Source organism: Pseudophryne corroboree, chromosome 7 (genome assembly GCF_028390025.1).
Source record: "Pseudophryne corroboree isolate aPseCor3 chromosome 7, aPseCor3.hap2, whole genome shotgun sequence".
Classification (NCBI taxonomy): domain Eukaryota; kingdom Metazoa; phylum Chordata; class Amphibia; order Anura; family Myobatrachidae; genus Pseudophryne; species Pseudophryne corroboree.
Genome location: NC_086450.1, coordinates 356,924,931 through 356,943,201, shown reverse-complemented (window position 1 = coordinate 356,943,201; position 18,271 = coordinate 356,924,931). Strand labels below are relative to the sequence as shown.

At 45.0% G+C, this 18,271-nt stretch overlaps 1 protein-coding gene across 7 annotated transcripts in view; it reads left to right on the top strand.

The window, feature by feature from the left end:
* The window catches only part of IQCK (IQ motif containing K), a 258,743-nt gene that overhangs the window by 72,669 nt on the left and 167,803 nt on the right, over positions 1-18,271 (top strand). For all 7 annotated transcript variants that reach the window (XM_063934443.1, XM_063934445.1, XM_063934447.1 and 4 more), the window contains one exon: positions 17,438-17,490. In XM_063934443.1, coding sequence (XP_063790513.1) covers positions 17,438-17,490 — 53 coding nt within the window. The remainder of the gene's footprint in view (positions 1-17,437; positions 17,491-18,271) is intronic.

The window sequence follows — 18,271 nt, the reverse complement described above, 5'->3', positions numbered from 1 at the left end:
GGTATACTTACCCTTCCCCAATGGCCGCTTAACCATCTAGCAACCTAAACCTAACATCCCCCCTTCCCCCGGCACCTAACATCATAGAGCACATACTCGACCGGGATCCCGGTGGTCGGAATTTCAGCGCCGGGCTTGTGACCTTATTCAGGACTCTGGCGTCAGTGTAGTTCTCCTGTAAAGACAATATTATTTGTACTTTTAACAGACTATCAAGTCGGCACCCACCGGTGCCAGGGATAGCCCCAGGCTTCACCCTAAACCTGGCGGATCTTCAATATGGGGGATCACTTTATTGTGACTAGCTGGTTGGGGGTCTGATTGCTTCGGCCAGGGGTGACAATATAACTGTGTCCCCTGGCTGTGGCATTACCATTGATCATTCCCAATATTTTTCTGATGATGTTTGTTCCGATGGCGATTTGCTGCAATTTTGTTGGGAAGTTCATGTTTGACATGCGATTTCCATGCAATTTGCAAAATCGCTAAAAAAATTGTCAAATCGACCCTTAGTAAATTTCCCCCCTGGTGCTAAGTAAGTGCTATCAGCTCCTTAGCATAAGAGAGTATGATTTATCTGATCTTTTAATGCGTCCGATATACACAGCCTATGGTCCAGGTGGATATCATTACTGTATAATTTGGAGTACCGCCTACACATATTATGTACTGTACTTCAGTGAATCTCCATCCACAAATGTATATATCGCTTTGTCAAGTTAGGTATGCTTTATACATAAAATTGAATTAGATCATGTAGTTCTATATACAGGGACGGACTGGCTCAGAGACGCACAGGGGAACCCCCCTGGTGGGCTTCAAAATTGGAGGGTTCACCCCCTCCTCTAGGGATCAGGTTACACACTGTGCACATGAAGGTATACATAGCTTGCATTATTCTGGGCAGGTCTATGGTGTAGTTTCTACAGTGCATTGCTGTTATTAATCTTGTACATTATCATGCATGCACTAGCAATATTTACTATGGGCCTAATTCAGAGCCGATCGTTGCAACGGCAGCAATCGCATCCTGAATCCCTAGGTGGTGTGCGCACGTACAGCGGCCGCACTGCGCATGCACATACAGTGAGATGCGGGGCGGGAGAGGGCGTGCCAGCGGTGTATGAACGCTGTTGGGGGGTGTGGTCTGGACAACGCAGGCGTGTCTGGACTGTTGCTGCTGCGAGACACCACACGCAGCCGTTGCAACCCAAAACATGGTGGGTTGACGTCTGCCTTCGCAGCTAGGCTGCATAGGCAGGGAGCTACTCGCTGGGTGTGAAAGCATCGTCGCTGTGCGATCTTTTCCCACATGTGCTGGGGGGCGGGGTAGGGCAAGGCATGTGGGGCGAACTAGCCCTGTGCTGGGCGTTCCCCCTCATGTCTGCATTTTTGATCATAGATGTGCGTTTTTAAACACATTTACGATCAGGTCTGATTCAGGCCCTATATATTTATCTAGGGGCCCAGACCATGCACTCTCTAATGGTTAGCCAAGTCTCTGTGATGGCTGGCCATACCCCTAAGCATGGGCCTCTATCACTGCAAAGCCCTTCATGCACCAGTCTGACATTGTCTATATATTATGGGGGGTGTCGGGATCCCGACATTCGGCATACAGAAGACCAACCATTATGGGAGAATAGTTCTGTACTGTCTAGGACCTTGCCTCAATCTACCTCAATGTTATTATGTTTATTTCAAAATATAGAAAATATTCCTTCAACTACACAAATTCCCCTGATGCACTATGGTACAATCAGAGGATATTAACATAGTGTTGTTAGGTTATCCGAATTACAGATCTCCATCTTTATTAAACTTGAAAATGATTAATCACTATGCTACCTAATGGTTTCCTCCAGGTGCTTTTATTTACACTTACCTACTTTCTGGAACCTCCAGGAGACTTGCAAATACAGACCTCAGGGGAAGTGGGTGGTCCTCCCAAATCCCGTCCTCCACCCTCTTCATAGTGAAGTGGGGAGAACAGGGACTATAATGCTGCAAATATCTGGTCCAAGTGGAAGGGGCGGGGCCAATATGATGTGTTTCTATGAGAATCGTGTCATATGGACACCTCTCTTCATAGACTTGTGATTGGCAGCATTGCACCACAAGGAGTGAAGCCTAATGATACAAAACTCCTGTCCTCACCCCCATCAGCTGTTATCAGCATCCCCCCCCTCTGGGTTTCGGGGGTTACATTAAACATTCATAAGTATGTTCCACAGTCCAGATACATAAAGGCTGTGATGCAGAGCTGAACGTATATCGGACGTGTGCTTCCGCTTTCCACCCATAATATATATGTTTATTATACAGAGTTGCAGGGAACATTGCAGTCCTGACCCCGCTATCTGTATGCTTGGTTCGCTGCTTGCCAACATCAAGGCACACTTAGCAGACCATCACTGACGTTTGTCTATGTGAGAACACCCCTTTACAGCCCAGTTACATCTCTTCCGTCGCAACTGGAGTTTGAGATCATATGTTCCATACCAGGGCTGGTTCTACACCTTGTGGCGCCCAGTGCGAAAGTTTCCACTGGCACCCCCCACCCCCAGTGGTAAAATAATTAGCGGGTGCCAAAGGGGCGTGGCAAAAGATAGGGGCATGGCTTCATAGGGGAGGGACGTGGCCACAGTTGTGCCCCCAGTAGCTATGCCCCCCAGTAGATTTGCCCCAAGTAGTTGTGCCCCCAGTTGATTTGTCCCCCTGTAGCTATGCCCCAGTAGATTTGCCCTAGTAGCCGTGCCCCTTATAGCTATGCCCCCAGTAGATTTGCCCCAAGTAGTTGTGCCCCCAGTAGCTGTGCCCCCCGTAGCTATGCCCCCAGTATATTTGCCCCCTGTAGCTATGCCCCCAGTAGATTTGCCTCAGTAGTTGTGCCCCCTATATCTATGCCCCCAGTAGTTGTGCCCCCTGTCGCTGTGCCCCAGTAGTTGTGCCCCCTATAGCTATGCCCCCAGTAGTTGTGCCCCCTGTCGCTGTGCCCCCTGTAGTTGTGCCCCCTGTCGCTGTGCCCCAGTAGTTGTGCCCCCTGTAGTTTTGCTCCCTGTCGCTGTGCCCCCAGTAGTTGTATCACCAAAATTATGACCTCTAATGTCTGTCACTAGAGCCGTCTGCAGCGGGCGCCCACACAGCCTACGGTGTCTGCTGCAGTCGGGGTGCGGGGTGACTGTGGCCGCTGCGCCCCGGGCGCAGGCACTGCTTGCCCGCACCAAGAACCGCTCCTGTTCCATACATAGATTCAGCAGAGAACCAGGCCCAAACTCTTTGAATGATAAATCACGCCCAATCTCCTTTGTAAAGTGATACCCGTTATCGTGCCCATGGTCTTAAGGTTTAGCTGCATCAAGGGTTGAGCGCCCCCAGTAAACCAGGGGTAGATTATACCACACCCATCAGCAGAAACAGAACGGGTATGGAAGGGGGTGAAAATAATTGAATACCGCCCTTTGTGTGTTGTGTGGTAGAGAATATACACCGAGACACGGAAGGACTGATGTGAATGATTAAGCTCTATCTGTATAGTGCTGCATAATATGTTGTAGATGTATACATACAGATAAATACTTAAATGACAGAGATACTAGTATTAATATAAAACAACAGGATACTGTACAGGGAATGCATCACAGATTCAGAAATCTCAGAGTTCAGGGAGAGGATACTGAATACACATGTGCTGTTTTATACAGTTTATCTCACAGCAAACAATTCACATTGTGAAGCCTTCCTGTGTTTTTACTATTGTCAAATTTGGACACGGTCTGTGCCAGAGGTTCATGAATGTAGGTCATTTTATGTGTCACATTTTTCCTAACAACCAGCTCCCCTTTTCATCTGATTGTATCCTTTGACTATGAACTAATGACCGTACATACATGTTTCCTCTTATGACTGACTATTCAAGTCAAGTAAAAAATAAAAAAAAATTATATATATATATCAATGCTTGTTGCACGGCACTCACTGTGTCCTCAGCTGGGGTTGAAATATATAAGACAGCCGGTGCCTTCCAGTGGTTACAGCAGGCGCTGTGTCCAATAATATATCCAGAATGCAGGCGGCACTCACGGCGTGAAATAAAACAACAGACGCAAGTCTGGGATGCAATATCAACGTTTCAATGTTAAGTAAACATCCTGACGAAAATGTTTACTTAACATTGAAACGTTGATATTGCATCCCAGACTTGCGTCTGTTGTTTTATTTCACGCCGTGAGTGCCGCCTGCATTCTGGATATATATATATATGTTACAAAACATATTTCCTCTCTGGTCTGGGCACTATGGGCATGCAAAGATGCCAGGATAAGATGTAGTATACTCTATGGAACAAAAATAAAAGCCGTAGAGCTTCAGACTCTCCATCCTCAAGCCCTAGTGCTACGCATTGTGGCGGTCACATATTAGATAATTGCTTATAGGTTCCAAAGATTATGAACAACATTTTTGGTTGAACAGATGTTATCATGTCATCACTCTACTACAGGAAGTTCTACATCAGTGATCTCCAACCCGTAGCTCGCGAGCTACCGGTAGCTCGCCGTCGTATTTTCGGTACCTTACAGAGCGCACAGGCTTGGGCGGTCACTGGCACTCCTCCTCCTTTCATTTTTAATATGGTGCCGGCTGTCAGCCAATCAGAGCTCATGGACCGGCAGTGGCGGCACCTGATTGGCTGCCGGACCATGAGTTTTGATTGGCTCACTTACTGGCACCATATTTGAAATGCCCGCCGATGCCGGAGACTCTGTCACCCTCACCGCAGCCGCTCTCCGGACTTCACAGGAGAGGCGAGCGCTGCGCTCTCCTCCCCTTCCGTCCCTCATACAGGAGGAGCAGCATCGGTGGCAGTAGAAGAAGCCAGCAAGGGTTAGCACTGTGTGGGGCACTGTATCGTACACTGCGGGGGAACATTTTATCTGGCGATGCGGGGGGCATTATAAATGGCACTGTGGGGGGAATTGTAACTGGCACTGCTGAGGGGCATTATTTGTGTATCTGGCACTGCTGGGGGCATTATTTGTGTATCTGTCACTGCTGAGGGGCATTATTTGTGTATTTGGCACTACGCGGGGGGGCATAACTTGTACTTGTGAGGTCACACCCACTTTTGTGAGGTCACACCCACTTTCGTAGGAACGCACGCGCATTGGGGTAAGGGGTAGCTCCTTCAGAGGTTTTATTTTCCAAAAGTAGCTCACACCCCACTTAAGGTTGGAGACCACTGTTCTACGAGTGGTCTTCAGGTTGCCGGCGGCCGGGCTCCTGGCGACCACCATACCGGCGCCGGAATCCCGACTGCCGGCATACCGACATCTTTTCTCCCTCTTGGGGGTCCACGACCCACCTGGAGGGAGAATAGACAACGTAGCGCGCCACCGTGCCCGCAAGGGGCTCATTTGCACTCGCCCAGCTGTCGGTATGCCGACGGTCGGGATTCTGGCGCCAGTATGCTGGTCGCCGGGACCCCGACCGCCGGCAAACCTTACTACACCCCTGTTCTACGTATTATGGGCAAGAAAGGACACAGGGCCTAATTCAGACCTAAATTTAGCACATCTACGATCAGTTTCACAGACATGCGGGGGACAGACAGTCCATCCCGCATGTCTGGTTCTGCTCCCCCCCTCGCCCCCGCACAGGTACAAAAACATTGCACGGCGGCAATGCTTTTGTACCTGAGTAGTAGCTCCCTACCAGTGCAGCTTCTGCTCGCTGGCAGAGAGCTATTCGTCGCTTCCTGGGTTGCAGCGGCTGCATGTGACGTCACGCAGCCGCCACGGGAGCGCCCCCCCCCCCCCCCCCAGGTCCGGGCACGTCTGCCTTGCCCAGACCGCGCCCCCAAAACGGCGGCCAAACACAGCCAGCCGCCCCCTCCCGTCCAGCGAACGCCTCTGCCTGTCAATCAGGAAGAGGCGATCGCAGGGCTGAGATGGCCATCGGCTCTCTGCCATGCGCCGACGCACAGCGGCGCCGGCACATGCACAGTTAAGACCTGATCGCCCGCTGTGCGAAAACGCACAGCAGCGATCAGGTCTGAATTAGGCCCACAGTCCACACGCTATTTCTGCTTGGAACCTAAGTCATGAAGTGATGGGAGGATCTGGAATTTATCCTGATGCTCCCTTGTGGTGAAGTACATAATTAAGTTGACTTCCATGGGAGGTGGGAGGTGGTGCTAGGGGGCGGTATATGCAAATTATACATGTTTTAGAGGCACAGTTTGGCAACAGGACATGAGATTTATTGGCGGTCCTTATAAAGAGACTTCTCCATGGGGTTGAGATAACCTACAGTATATAAACTATATGTTTCTACGTACAGATGAGTCCACATACAATTATCCTCAAGTCGAGCCAGATAGCCCCAATTGGTGTGCCACGGACTTTGTGACAAAGCCACACCATACATCCCGCCACACAGTTTTGTGCCAAATGTGCATCTTATTTGCATCACTGGTGCAACAAAAGTAGATATATGATGACACATTTGTACTTGGGGACTTAATGCAGATTGTCCTGTTAAATTTGCAAGGTAAGTGGCATGAATACCTATAATAGTAACTTTCCCCATGAAAATCGGGCACTTGTGTTGGAAAACATGTACAAATGAAACTTATTGGTGAAATTTAGGCAAATGAAGTTTGGTGGTGAGCAGAGTCCAAACTTCCCATAAATGTAGCGATTTGTCAAGGCTTCATCCTGGTATCTTATGTGGAACCTACAGTAAAGTACAAACTTTTACCGTTAGTGTCTGTGTTCCCCTAATTTTCTGTACTCTTAGGATGTCTCAGATGTACTCTTAGGACTCAGACAAAATTTATAGATCTAGTGAACAAAATAATCCAGCAATATATTATTTTGCCAAAAGTGTGCATTGCAAGAATGTGGATAGCCCCAAAGATTCCTATATTCCAATGAAAGCCTAGTATTTGTTAATGCTACAGCTTGGGAACTCTGTATACAAGTATAATTTGTATATTAAAATATGAACATACAGTATTTAGAATTAATGAATGCAAAACATAGATAACATTTCTTCTTCTTTCTGGCTCTTGTAAGCACCTGGTCACCAGTCAAGAAACATAAACTGATTTACAATGTACGAGATTTCTTACATGCAGTTTAACAGCTTAAAACTATGTGAGATGTCTATACGATGGTATTATGAAACGTTCATTTTGTTTTGTATTCGTTAATTGTATGGGATTGTTTGATCTGTATATCTATAAAGTCCAATCAAATAAACCTGATTTTAAATGAAACTAATTGCTAGAAAAACATTGCTGCTGAGTAGGTATATAGAAACATGCCAAGTGCAAGGCTGTTTATACTAAGCTTACTGAACTATAAGTGTATTAATCTTTTTGCAAATATTATCTAAATCTTGGCATCCTTGAATGTACCCCACGAGGTCAGGGTGGATAAATGATGGATGAAACCTCCAAGACTGATCACCAGGAGTGTAGAAGAAAGTTTGAAATCTACATGAAGCGGAGAAATCGGGCTATAGTTACAAAAGCTGTTTGGACCTGTGACTGGCATAGGGATGACCACAACTTTGAAGCTAATGGTGATACCATGAATTTAGAGTCATTCAGAAGTGTGTTAGGTTGTTCAGTACAGACAAGAAATTTGTGAAATTGGTTAAAATATATTGTTGAATAGCCAGCCGGACAAGGGGCTAATACATTTTTTTTTTTTATCATCAATCATTTTTATTGAGAACATAGTTTCTCTTCTTTTTTTTTGTAGGGGGAAAGGGGGTACAGAAAAGAAAAAGGGAGAGAGGGAAGAGGTTACAGAACCATGGGGATGGGATGAAGACAAACAATCCAAGCATGTCATAAATACAGATATAACAATCATAATAAACAAAAAATATACAAAGGGCCACACAGAAGTACGTAACAGTAAACATTAGACCCATCAGACCAGTTAAACTACAAAGATCATTCAATAGATGTAGAAGGAAAGGCAAGATTATTTAGGATGGAGGGAAAGCACCTTCACCATCCGTCACATGCTCATGCCATAGCATCCATTTCACCATAGAAGAGGAAGCTGACGGGTAATAAGGTATGAATTCAGTATAATGAAATTGAATCTTGTTAATAACCAGGGGGCAGAGAGATTTGTTTCCAACTTTGGGCTAATGCAGCCCTGGCTGCTATACAAATATATCCTAACAGGTATCGTTGATGCTGTAATACCTCGGCAGGAAAGAGGTGTAACAGAGCTAAGGCCGGAGAGGGAATTAATGGTAGATTAAGCACTTTATTTGTTAGCGTAAATATCTGTAACAAAAACTTTGGATAGAGGGACATGTCCAAAAAATATGATATACAGTGCATAGGGAAAGTATTCACAGTGTTTCACTTTTTCCACATTTTGTTATTTTACAGCCTTATTCCAAAATGGAATAAATTAATTTTTCCATCCAAATTCTACACACAATACCCCATAATGACAACGTGAAAAAAGTTTTGGGGGATTTTTGCATCATCCGTTTTTCCATCACCCGTAAATGGAAGAAGTTCGGAATCACCAGGACTCTTCCTAGAGCTGTCCAGCCGTCTAAACTGAGCAATCGGGGTAGAAGGGCCCTAGTCAGGGAGGTGACCAATAACCCGACGGTCACTCTGTCAGAGCTACAGCATTCCTCTGTGGAGAGAGAAGAACCTTCCAGAAGGACAACCATCTCTGCAGCAATCCACCAATCAGGCCTGTATGGTAGAGTGGCCAGATGAAAGCCACTTATTCGTAAAAAGCACATGGCAGCCCATCTGGAGTTTCCCAAAATGCACCTGAAGAACTCTTGGACCATGAGAAACAAAATTCTCTGGTGTGATGAGACAAAGATTGAACTCTTTGGCGTTAATGCCAGGCATCATGTTCGGAGGAAACCAGGCACCACTCATCACCAATACCATCCCTATAGTGAAGCATGATGGTGCAGTATCACACTGTGGGGATGTTTTTCAGTGGCAGGAGCTGGGAGACTAGTCAGGATAGAGGGAAAGATGAATGCAGCAATGTACAGAGACATCCTGGATGAAAACCTGCTCCAGAGCGCTCTTGACCTCAGACTGGGGCGACGGTTCATCTTTCAGCAGGACAACGACCCTAAGCACACAGCCAAGATATCAAAGGAGTAGCTTCAGGACAACTCTGTGAATATCCTTGAGTGGTCCAGCCAGAGCCCATACATGAATCTGATTGAACATCTCTGGAGAGATCTGAAAATGGCTGTGCACCAATGCTTCCCATCCAACCTGATGGAGCTTGAGAGTTGCTGCAAAGAGGAATGGGAGAAACTGCCCAAAGATAGGTGTGCCAAGCTTGTGGCATCATATTCAAAAAGACTTGAGGCTGCAATTGCTGCCAAAGGTGCATCAACAAAGTATTGAGCAAAGTCTGTGAATACTTATGTACATGTGATTTCTTAGTTTTTTAATTTTAATAAATTTGCCAAAATCTCAAAAAAATTTTCACGTTGTCATTATGGGGTATTGTGTGTAGAATTTTGAGGAGAAAAAAAATAATTTATTCCAGTTTGGAATAAGGCTGTAACATAACAAAATGTGGAAAAAGTGAAGCGCTGTGAATACTTTCCTGATGCACTGTATATTTCTAATTTCCCCACAGTCCCTCCAGCAAAATTTTGAACCAGATGTCCAAAATGTATGCAGTCTATCCGATGTTAGGTATAATCTATTCAGAAGCTTAATATGCATCTCCGTGTGGTTCAGACATTTCGATATACGATAAGATGAAATAAATATCTGTTCCAGCTGAACCTCTGACAGTGAGATCCCCAGATCTATCTCCCATTTCAACTGCGCATTAGATTTTACAATGGGTTTAGGCTTAGAAGAGTATTGTACCAGAAAGAGATATTTTTCTTCGAATTATATAATGCTATGCGTGTCATAACAGTCTGGGATAAGGGACCCGGGTTCTCCAAGGGTCTGGGCAAACTATTGAACCAATGTTGAATCTGTAAATAGTGAAGTAATTCCCTACTGGGAAGATTATATTGAGTCTAAAGCATAGAAAATGAGAGCATAACATTACCATCTAAGAGGTCCCCTAATGAAGTTTGGTTGTGAGCACACCAGGCAGAGAGGTTGAGATTGGGGATTAACTTAGCTTTAGTTCACAATGATGTAGCGTAGTAAGAGAATAGATAACCCGGTAGACTGCTTACTAGTTTGTCCCAAATCTGTAAGGACATTTTCACAGCCGGTCGCAGGGCCAAAGATGATGTTCTGAAGTTCGGTGGTATCTTTAGAAGGTCTTCTAATGGAAATTTTTGACTCCCCGCTCTTTCAATGGACACCCAACTGGCGATAAAAGATTCTCCTAACCAATTTTTAAGTTGGGCTAACACACAAGCCTCCTGGTATAAAACGAGATCGGGCAGAGCCAAACCTCCATTTCTACGAGTTAAAATCATTCTCGTCCCGGCTAATCTAGGGGATTTAGCTTTCCTACATAGCGTAATAGTAAGGTGCGGCACTTATCTAAATATTTTTTAGGAAAAGAAAAGGGTATGGTTCGAAATAACAATGAAAGGACATTGCCCCTCATTCCAAGTTGATTGCACCAAGCAACTTTTTGCTGCTGGTGCGATCAACTAATCTCCGCCTATGGGGGAGTGTATTTTAGCATAGCAGGGCTGCGAACTCTTGTGCAGCCCTGCTATGCTAAAAAAGTTTCACACAAAACAAGACTAGCCCTAGACCTACTTACCCTGTGCGACGGATCCAGCGATGCAGGTCCCGGCTTTGACGTCAGACATCCGCCCTCCCTTCGCCTGGACACTCCTGCGTTTTTCTTACCACTCCCCAAAAATGGCTGGAAACGGTGAGTATCCGCCCCAGAATGCCTCCCACCTGTCCATCTTCTTGCGATCGCCGCTGCAATAACTTTTCTCGCTGGTGTCGTCATTGCCCAACGACGCGCGTGCGCAAAGTGTCCGTCGTGCATGCGCATTTCTGACCCGTTCGCACCGCAGCAAAGAACAGCTGAGTGCGAACGAGTCAGAATGACCCCCATCGCCGCAAATAAACATAGTTTATGTGTGCTATTACCAACCGTGATCCCTGGAAAATCCTCAGTCAGCCAAATTTTTGCAGCAAGTGGTTCTGTACCCAAGGTAAATATAAGGGGTGGCAGAGGGCAGCCCTGTCGAGTTCCGTTTATGATTGGGAATGCATCCGACAGGAAGCCGTTAAACACCCTAGCAGAGGGAGAGCTGTATAAAGCTAATACTGAAGCAAGAATTTGACCTCTAAATTTATCCAAGACTGCACGCATATATAGCCAATTTAGCCTGTCAAATGGCCTATTCCACATCTAAAGAGAGTAGGAGAAGGCCGTTCTTAGAACCAATTGTATCAAGTAGATTAAATACTCTATGGGTGTTATCTGAGGCCTGTCTAGCAGGCACAAACCCATGAGTATAAACTTGCACTATTCGCGGACGACCTATTGACTGTTCTATCAAACCCCACTGTTTCAATCCCCAACCTGATGCTTGAATTTCGTAGGTTTAGTTCCCTATCCAACTTTAAAATCAGTTTTTCAAAGTATGTGGCAGTGAATGTGTTGGCTTCTTCTCAATCATTAGAGGATCTTATAAAATCTTTCCCGTTTACCTGTCATCCTACTAGTATTAAGTACCTGGGTGTTGTTATTCACATTGATCTTACGCACCTCTTTGACGAGAACTTTAAAATAATTGCTTGGAATTTAGGGACTGGGGTAACAAAGGACTCTCTTGGCTAGGAAGACTTGTCGTGATTAAAATGAATATTCTACCCAGGGTTCTTTATTTTCTCCAGACACTCCCAGTTCATGTGCCGAAGTCTTGGTTTAGAGCGCTGCATAATTCAGTTAGGAACTTTGTATGGGGGAATAAGACCGCGTTTCCGACATGCCATTCTCTTTAGGAATAAACATATGGGGGGCCTGCAGCTACCTCATTTTACTTTGTATTATTATGCAATCATTCTCATTAGAGTAATGGAATGCTCACATACTTATGATATTAAGCAGTGGGTTCTTAGAGAAGGTGACAGTTCCCTCGCTGATAGCCCAGTATCCTTGGCATTCAAAAATTCAGATTATTTCTCACCCCACTATTGGCCCTACACTTGCATGATGGAACAGATTGAGGATCCTTCCTTATATGTCCTCGAAACTTTCCACCCTGACCCCATTGTTCCACAATCCTGATTTCCTTCCGGGTATTTCTGGCTGGGGATTTGATTCCTGGAAACTAAATAGGGTTCTGCGTGTCAGCCAACTGGTGGAAAACAGGGAGATAATTCCTTTCCCTATCTTGCAGGCAAAATTAAATTTCCCACCAGCAGAGATTTGGAAATATCTTCAATTAAAGCATTTTGTAATGGGAGGCTCAGTTCGCTCTGGCGCCACTAGACCCTTGGCTATTTTTGAGAATATGTGCGTAGGACCTTCTCGTCCAGCACATTTTCTGTCCAAATGCTATAGACTTTAAATTGAAAACAGGTTCCCAGATCTCCCTAAATACACAAGGGATTGGGGCCTTGATTTGCAAATCGACTTGGCAGAGTAGTACTGGGAAAAATGCTTCCAGACCACTTTTGTTAGCTCGATTAGTTACTCTGTAATTGAATCTCACTTTAAAGTCCTAACACATTGGTATAAATGCCCCCAGACATTGGCTAAAATGTTTTCTGGTGTACCGGACATGTGTTGGAGATGTAACAGTGACACAGGTTCCCCGATACATATCTGGTGGGACTGTTGTTCTTTACGCCCTTTTTGGAACACGGTTATCTCTCGCTATAGGATGTTAGTGGGGTTGGATGTCCCTCCTGAACCCGCTTATTGGCTCTTTAACCTTTCCCTGGCTTTATAGCCACTTACAAGAAGTCTCTACTAAAGTTCCTCAATAATGCAGCCAAAGCAGTGATTCCTGTACGCTGGCAGTGTACCTCCCCGCCTACTGTGAAGGAGTGGTTTGGTAGGATCGACATGTATACGTCGATGGAAAAACTACTTGTGACGCCTGAAAGCCACCAGGGTTTTATAACTACAATGGTATCCTTGGCTTGACTTTAAGTCCGCGCAGACATACCAATTACATGTGACCTGAGGCCCGCATATGTACTGTATATTTATCAATTTCTTTATTTTTCTTCAGACCTTTTAACTTGGAACAAAACGGTTCACTGCTCAGAGGTGAAAATCCTTTTTTCTTGAACTTTGCATGGACTGATGGAGTGCCACACTCCCCTATTTCCTTTCATCCCCCCTTTTGTCTCTCTAAATAAACATATATTGCCCCCTCAAAAAAAGAGATGGAAGGTTAACATCAGATAGGAAGGATTGAATAGAGTCAAGAGTGGGTTGAAAGGTGAGAGAGTCAGATGATAAGTTAAAGAGATTTGTATAGTAAGTAGCGAATTGTTTTGTTAAGTCAGAGGGATTGGCCACTTTATTTCCTTGGGGGGAGATTAAATGTTGATCTTGTTTCTAGCTTGCAGAACACGAAGCTTACGAGCCAGCATCCTACCTGGTCTATTATCAGTCAAGTAGAATTTCCGCCTCGGCCTACTAAGGGCGAATTGAGTCTGTCTCATAAGGAGTTTCTGGAGCTGGCATTTACTATTGGACAGTTCCCTACGGAGGGATGAAGTTTATTTTTGTCCTCCACTTCTTTAAGCTTAGCTTCTAAGTCCTGTTGCTGTTGTATGGGCTGTCTTTTAATTCTAGCCCCTGCTTGGATCGCGGAGCCCCGCACTGCTGCCTTAAGGGCACACCAAAAGTTTGAAATAGAGGTATCTGAGGGAGAATTGGTAGCCATATTAGTTGATATACAATCAATAATCGTCTTCTTAGATTAGGGTCTGAAAGAAGATGAGGGGATAGGCGCTACGGCCTAGGAGGAGAAAATTGGTGGAAGGTATTCCACATCCAAAGGATCGGAGCATGGTCTGACCATGATATTGGTAAAATATCTACCTTATCTGAATGCTGTGATGTCCATTTATCACATAAAATAATATCTATGCGAGAGTAAGAATTGTGGACTGGCGCAAAATAAGTATAGTCACGCCCCGTCTGATTCTGAACTCTCCATAGATCACATAAATCCTTCTCTGCCATTAAATTACTGAATGCTAAAGATAGGCTATTTCGTGATTTAGCAGACTGTGAAGTGGACTGAAGGGATCTGTCTAATTTTGGATCCACCACTAAATTGAAATCCACCAATACAATCAAGGCACCTTGATGGACCTTCATTATAGCAGAGCATACTTGTTTTAAGAAGGGGACTTGGTTAAAACTCAAAGCGTAAAGAGGGACTATAGTGACCGGACTATCTTCCAGTTTTCCGGTAAAGATAAAATATTGTCCGTTTTTATTAGCCTTTTGGGATTGTAGGTGGTCATTCCAAGTTGATCGCTAGCTGCATTTGTTCGCAGCGCAGCGATCAGGCTAAAAAACGGCAGTTCTGCGCATGCGGCGCAATGTACGGGCACAACAAACGATGCAGTTTTGCACAGGGTTTAGCATTTCAGTCGCACTGGTTGCCGCAGAATGATTGACATGGAGTGGGCATTTCTGGGTGGCAACTGACCATTTTCAGGGAGTGTTAGGAAAAACACATGCGTGCCAGGGAAAACGCAGGCGTGGCTGGGCGAACGCTGGGCGGGTGTGTGAAGTCAAATCCGGAACTGAATAGTCTGAAGTTATCGCAAGCGCTGAGTAGGTTTTTAGCTACTCTGAAACTACACAAAAACTTTTGCAGGCTATCTGCGATAAAACCGTTTGCACTTCTGCTAAGCTAAAATACACTCCCAGTGGGCAGCGGCATAGCGTTTGCACGGCTGCTAAAAACTGCTAGCGAGTGATCAACTCGGAATGACCCCCGTAATTCAAAGGAAACTGAGTTCCGAAAAACAATGGCCACGCCATTTTGTTTACAGGGGGCATTAGCAAAAAAGCCTACTGGATATCTCTGATCTTTCAAACCGGGGGGTCGGGGGGGCAATGCTGAAAAATGGGTTTCCTGCTAGGCTACTATATCGGCCCTATGATTATGAAAGGTAAACCAGGATAGAGGCTAATTCCTTTTTAAAGAATTTGATAGCTGAAGCAACATCCTAAGTGGTGATGTCCTTGTTGAGCTTGAACCACTGAACAGGCTTGAGTTTTGGGAGAGACCAGGGGGTTTATTTGCTAACCGTTGGGTTCTTAACCTCGGTGCTTCCGGTCATGTTTACGCCCGATATTTTTAAAAAGGGCAACGATTGTAAGACAAGTGAAAGCAATGCCCTTTTACATTTCCAGCCGAGATACTGATCAATTTTAGCTTCTAAACTTTGACAGTGGTTGTGATGTGCAATGCATAAATTTTCTCTTGACCTTAAAAAAAAAAAAAGTTTCAGCTGAGTAGTTGCATGTAAACATGTCAAGTGCAGGGCTGTCTAAATGATCCTTACTGAGCTATTTGTGTGGGTGTGATATGTTTATTAAACTTGGTTGTTATCCTGAAGCTACGAGCCTGCTTATGCTGTGGCTCTTTTGGCGCTGAAGAACTCTGATGGAAGTCTAATTTGAATGAGGAACATGCAGGAGATGTCTCATCAGGGCTGCCATCAGAAATTGTGGGGCCCGGGACTGACAAAATAGGCAGGGCCCCCCTCCCCCTTAAATTTATATATATATATATATATATATAGTAAAACAATAAATAGATATATATTTAAAAAAAAAACCCTGTGCACATATGGAGCAACACTATATTAATGCCCCTTGCAACATATTAATGTCCCATATTAACACACACACCAACACACACACACATACCCCCATACATACACCCACACCCACCTTCTCTCTTATTCACACTCCTTGTCGTAGCAGCCGGCCTGGTCCCGTGTAGCCACGCACCCTCCTTTCTGGTAGCTCTGCCCCCTTTTCATGCCCGAGTTCTGACATTGTCACAGGAGGGGGGAGAGAATGCTGCAAACTTCAATTGAAAACGACCCAAAATGGCAGCCGCCTCAAAGGAGACAGTTATTAAAGATACTAAAGGAGCCTCCTCTAGTATCTTTAATAACTGTCTCTTATGAAGCGGCGGCCATTTTGGGAGGGAAGCTTACAATTGATGCTTCCAGCGTCCTCTCTCCCTCCTGTGACAGTCAGATCTCAGGCATGAAAATGGGGCAGAGCGGCGGGTGCACCACGGACGGCGGCATGAGTGGCCCGGGCCCTCTCTTCTCTGTTAGAGAGGCCGGGCCCGGGACTATTGTGCCCGCAGCACCCCCCTGATGGCGGGTCTGTGTCTCAGTAGAAGAGACACCTACTGCAAGTAGCTGTGATCCCAGCACCTCGACCTCAGCTTACGCAGCTGACTAACTGAATGGGAATCTGCGAGGCCAGGAAGTTCGTGTGGTGATGTGCAGACCCTTGACTTTTCCTTCCCATAAAACGGGGGGAATGAAGGCAGGCCACCCCCCTAGACACTGCTGCCTGTCTATGAGGCGGCAGCATAGGGAATCTACGGGCGGCATTACAAGGCACGTTCTGCGAATGCACAGAATGGACCTTGCGCAGCCACAGGTTCCCGAAAATCGGTAATCTGCGTGCTGCAGCACTCCTGCATCCGTCTCTGATTCGGGCCCTCAGTTCTTCCACAGCGTCACAGCAGAACTCCAATGCAGACCTACTGTATGGACAGAGGGGGTCATTCCGAGTTGATCGCTAGCTGCCGTTGTTCGCAGCGCAGCGATCAGGCTAAAAATCGGCATTTCTGCGCATGCATATGGGCCGCAGTGCGCACGCGCGACGTACTTTCACAAAAAACTATGCAGTTTCACACAAGGTCGAGCGACGCTTTTCAGTTGCACTGCTGATCGTTGAGTGATTGACAGGAAGTGGGTGTTTCTGGGTGATAACTGACCGTTTTCCGGAAGTGTGCTAAAAAAATGCAGGCGTGTCAGGTTAAAACGCAGGCGTGCTTGGGGAAACGGGGGAGTGGCTGGCCAAACGCAGGGCGTGTTTGTGACGTCAAAACAGGAGCTAAACAGACTGAAGCGATCGCAAGGAAGGAGTAGGTCTGCAGCTACTCTGAAACTGCACAGAAAAAAAATTAACCCCGTTCTGCGATCCTTTCGGTCGCACTTCTGCTAAGCTAAGATACACTCCCAGAGGGCGGCGGCTTAGCGTGTGCACTGCTGCTAAAAGCAGCTAGCGAGCGATCAACTCGGAATGAGGGCCAGAGTGTAGCGTGCTCTTTTGCATTAATTCCTCTGTTTGTATTTATATGCACAAATCCTTACTATTATGCTAAGGTAAACATAAACATTTTATCTTTGTGATATAACATTATTTTATTGTTTTTGTTTTGTTTTGTTTTCTAGAAAAAAAGGACAAAATTCATTGCATGTGACTTTCTCACCCAGTGGCTTTACAAGTAAGTTTATGTCCCACAGTATCCACACGTTAGCTACTGTACATGGGCCCTCATTCCGAGTTGGTCGCTAAGTTTTTCGTTCGCACAACCTATTCGTAAATTTGCGTTAATGTAGTAAATTTGCGAACATCCGCCCCCAACGTATTGTTGCTCATTCGTACGCAGTATTACACAAAGTGGGCGTACGCCAAATGACATCGCAGCAATGCGAAAACATCGCAGCAATGCGAAACCATCGCATTAACACATACTTCATCGTCAAAATACTAAGTTGTAGTAGATTTACACATTTTACATTAAAAGCGCTCACTTTAAAGGAAAAACGCACCACAATGGTTTTTTTCAACTATTAAGTGGAAGAACACCTTACAATTGAAAGTCCACAAGCCCTCCTCAATTACGAATTCAATTAGTGAAATGAATTGGAATGTTCATGATCAATTAAGTCTTTTTAAAATACCTGAAGAACACTTTGTAGCCATAATTGTACCTCATCTATTTGTTTTTTTTTACTAGAAATATAGATGTTTGTGCTTGGTCTACTTGTTCTTTTTTTTTTTTTTTATAGAGTTGTAGTATGTGAATGAAGGTGTTTGCATGTTTTTTAAGACAATAACAACATATGTATTTTTTAATTTTAAACCAAACTTACGTTAGATGTATGAAATGTTGAAGGTAATAAATGTGTGATAGGCAATCTGCTGCTCCTGTATTGCATTAATAAATACTAAACACCCGCTTAACTAGAAAAAATTATTTATTTTATTTGGTAACATTTTTG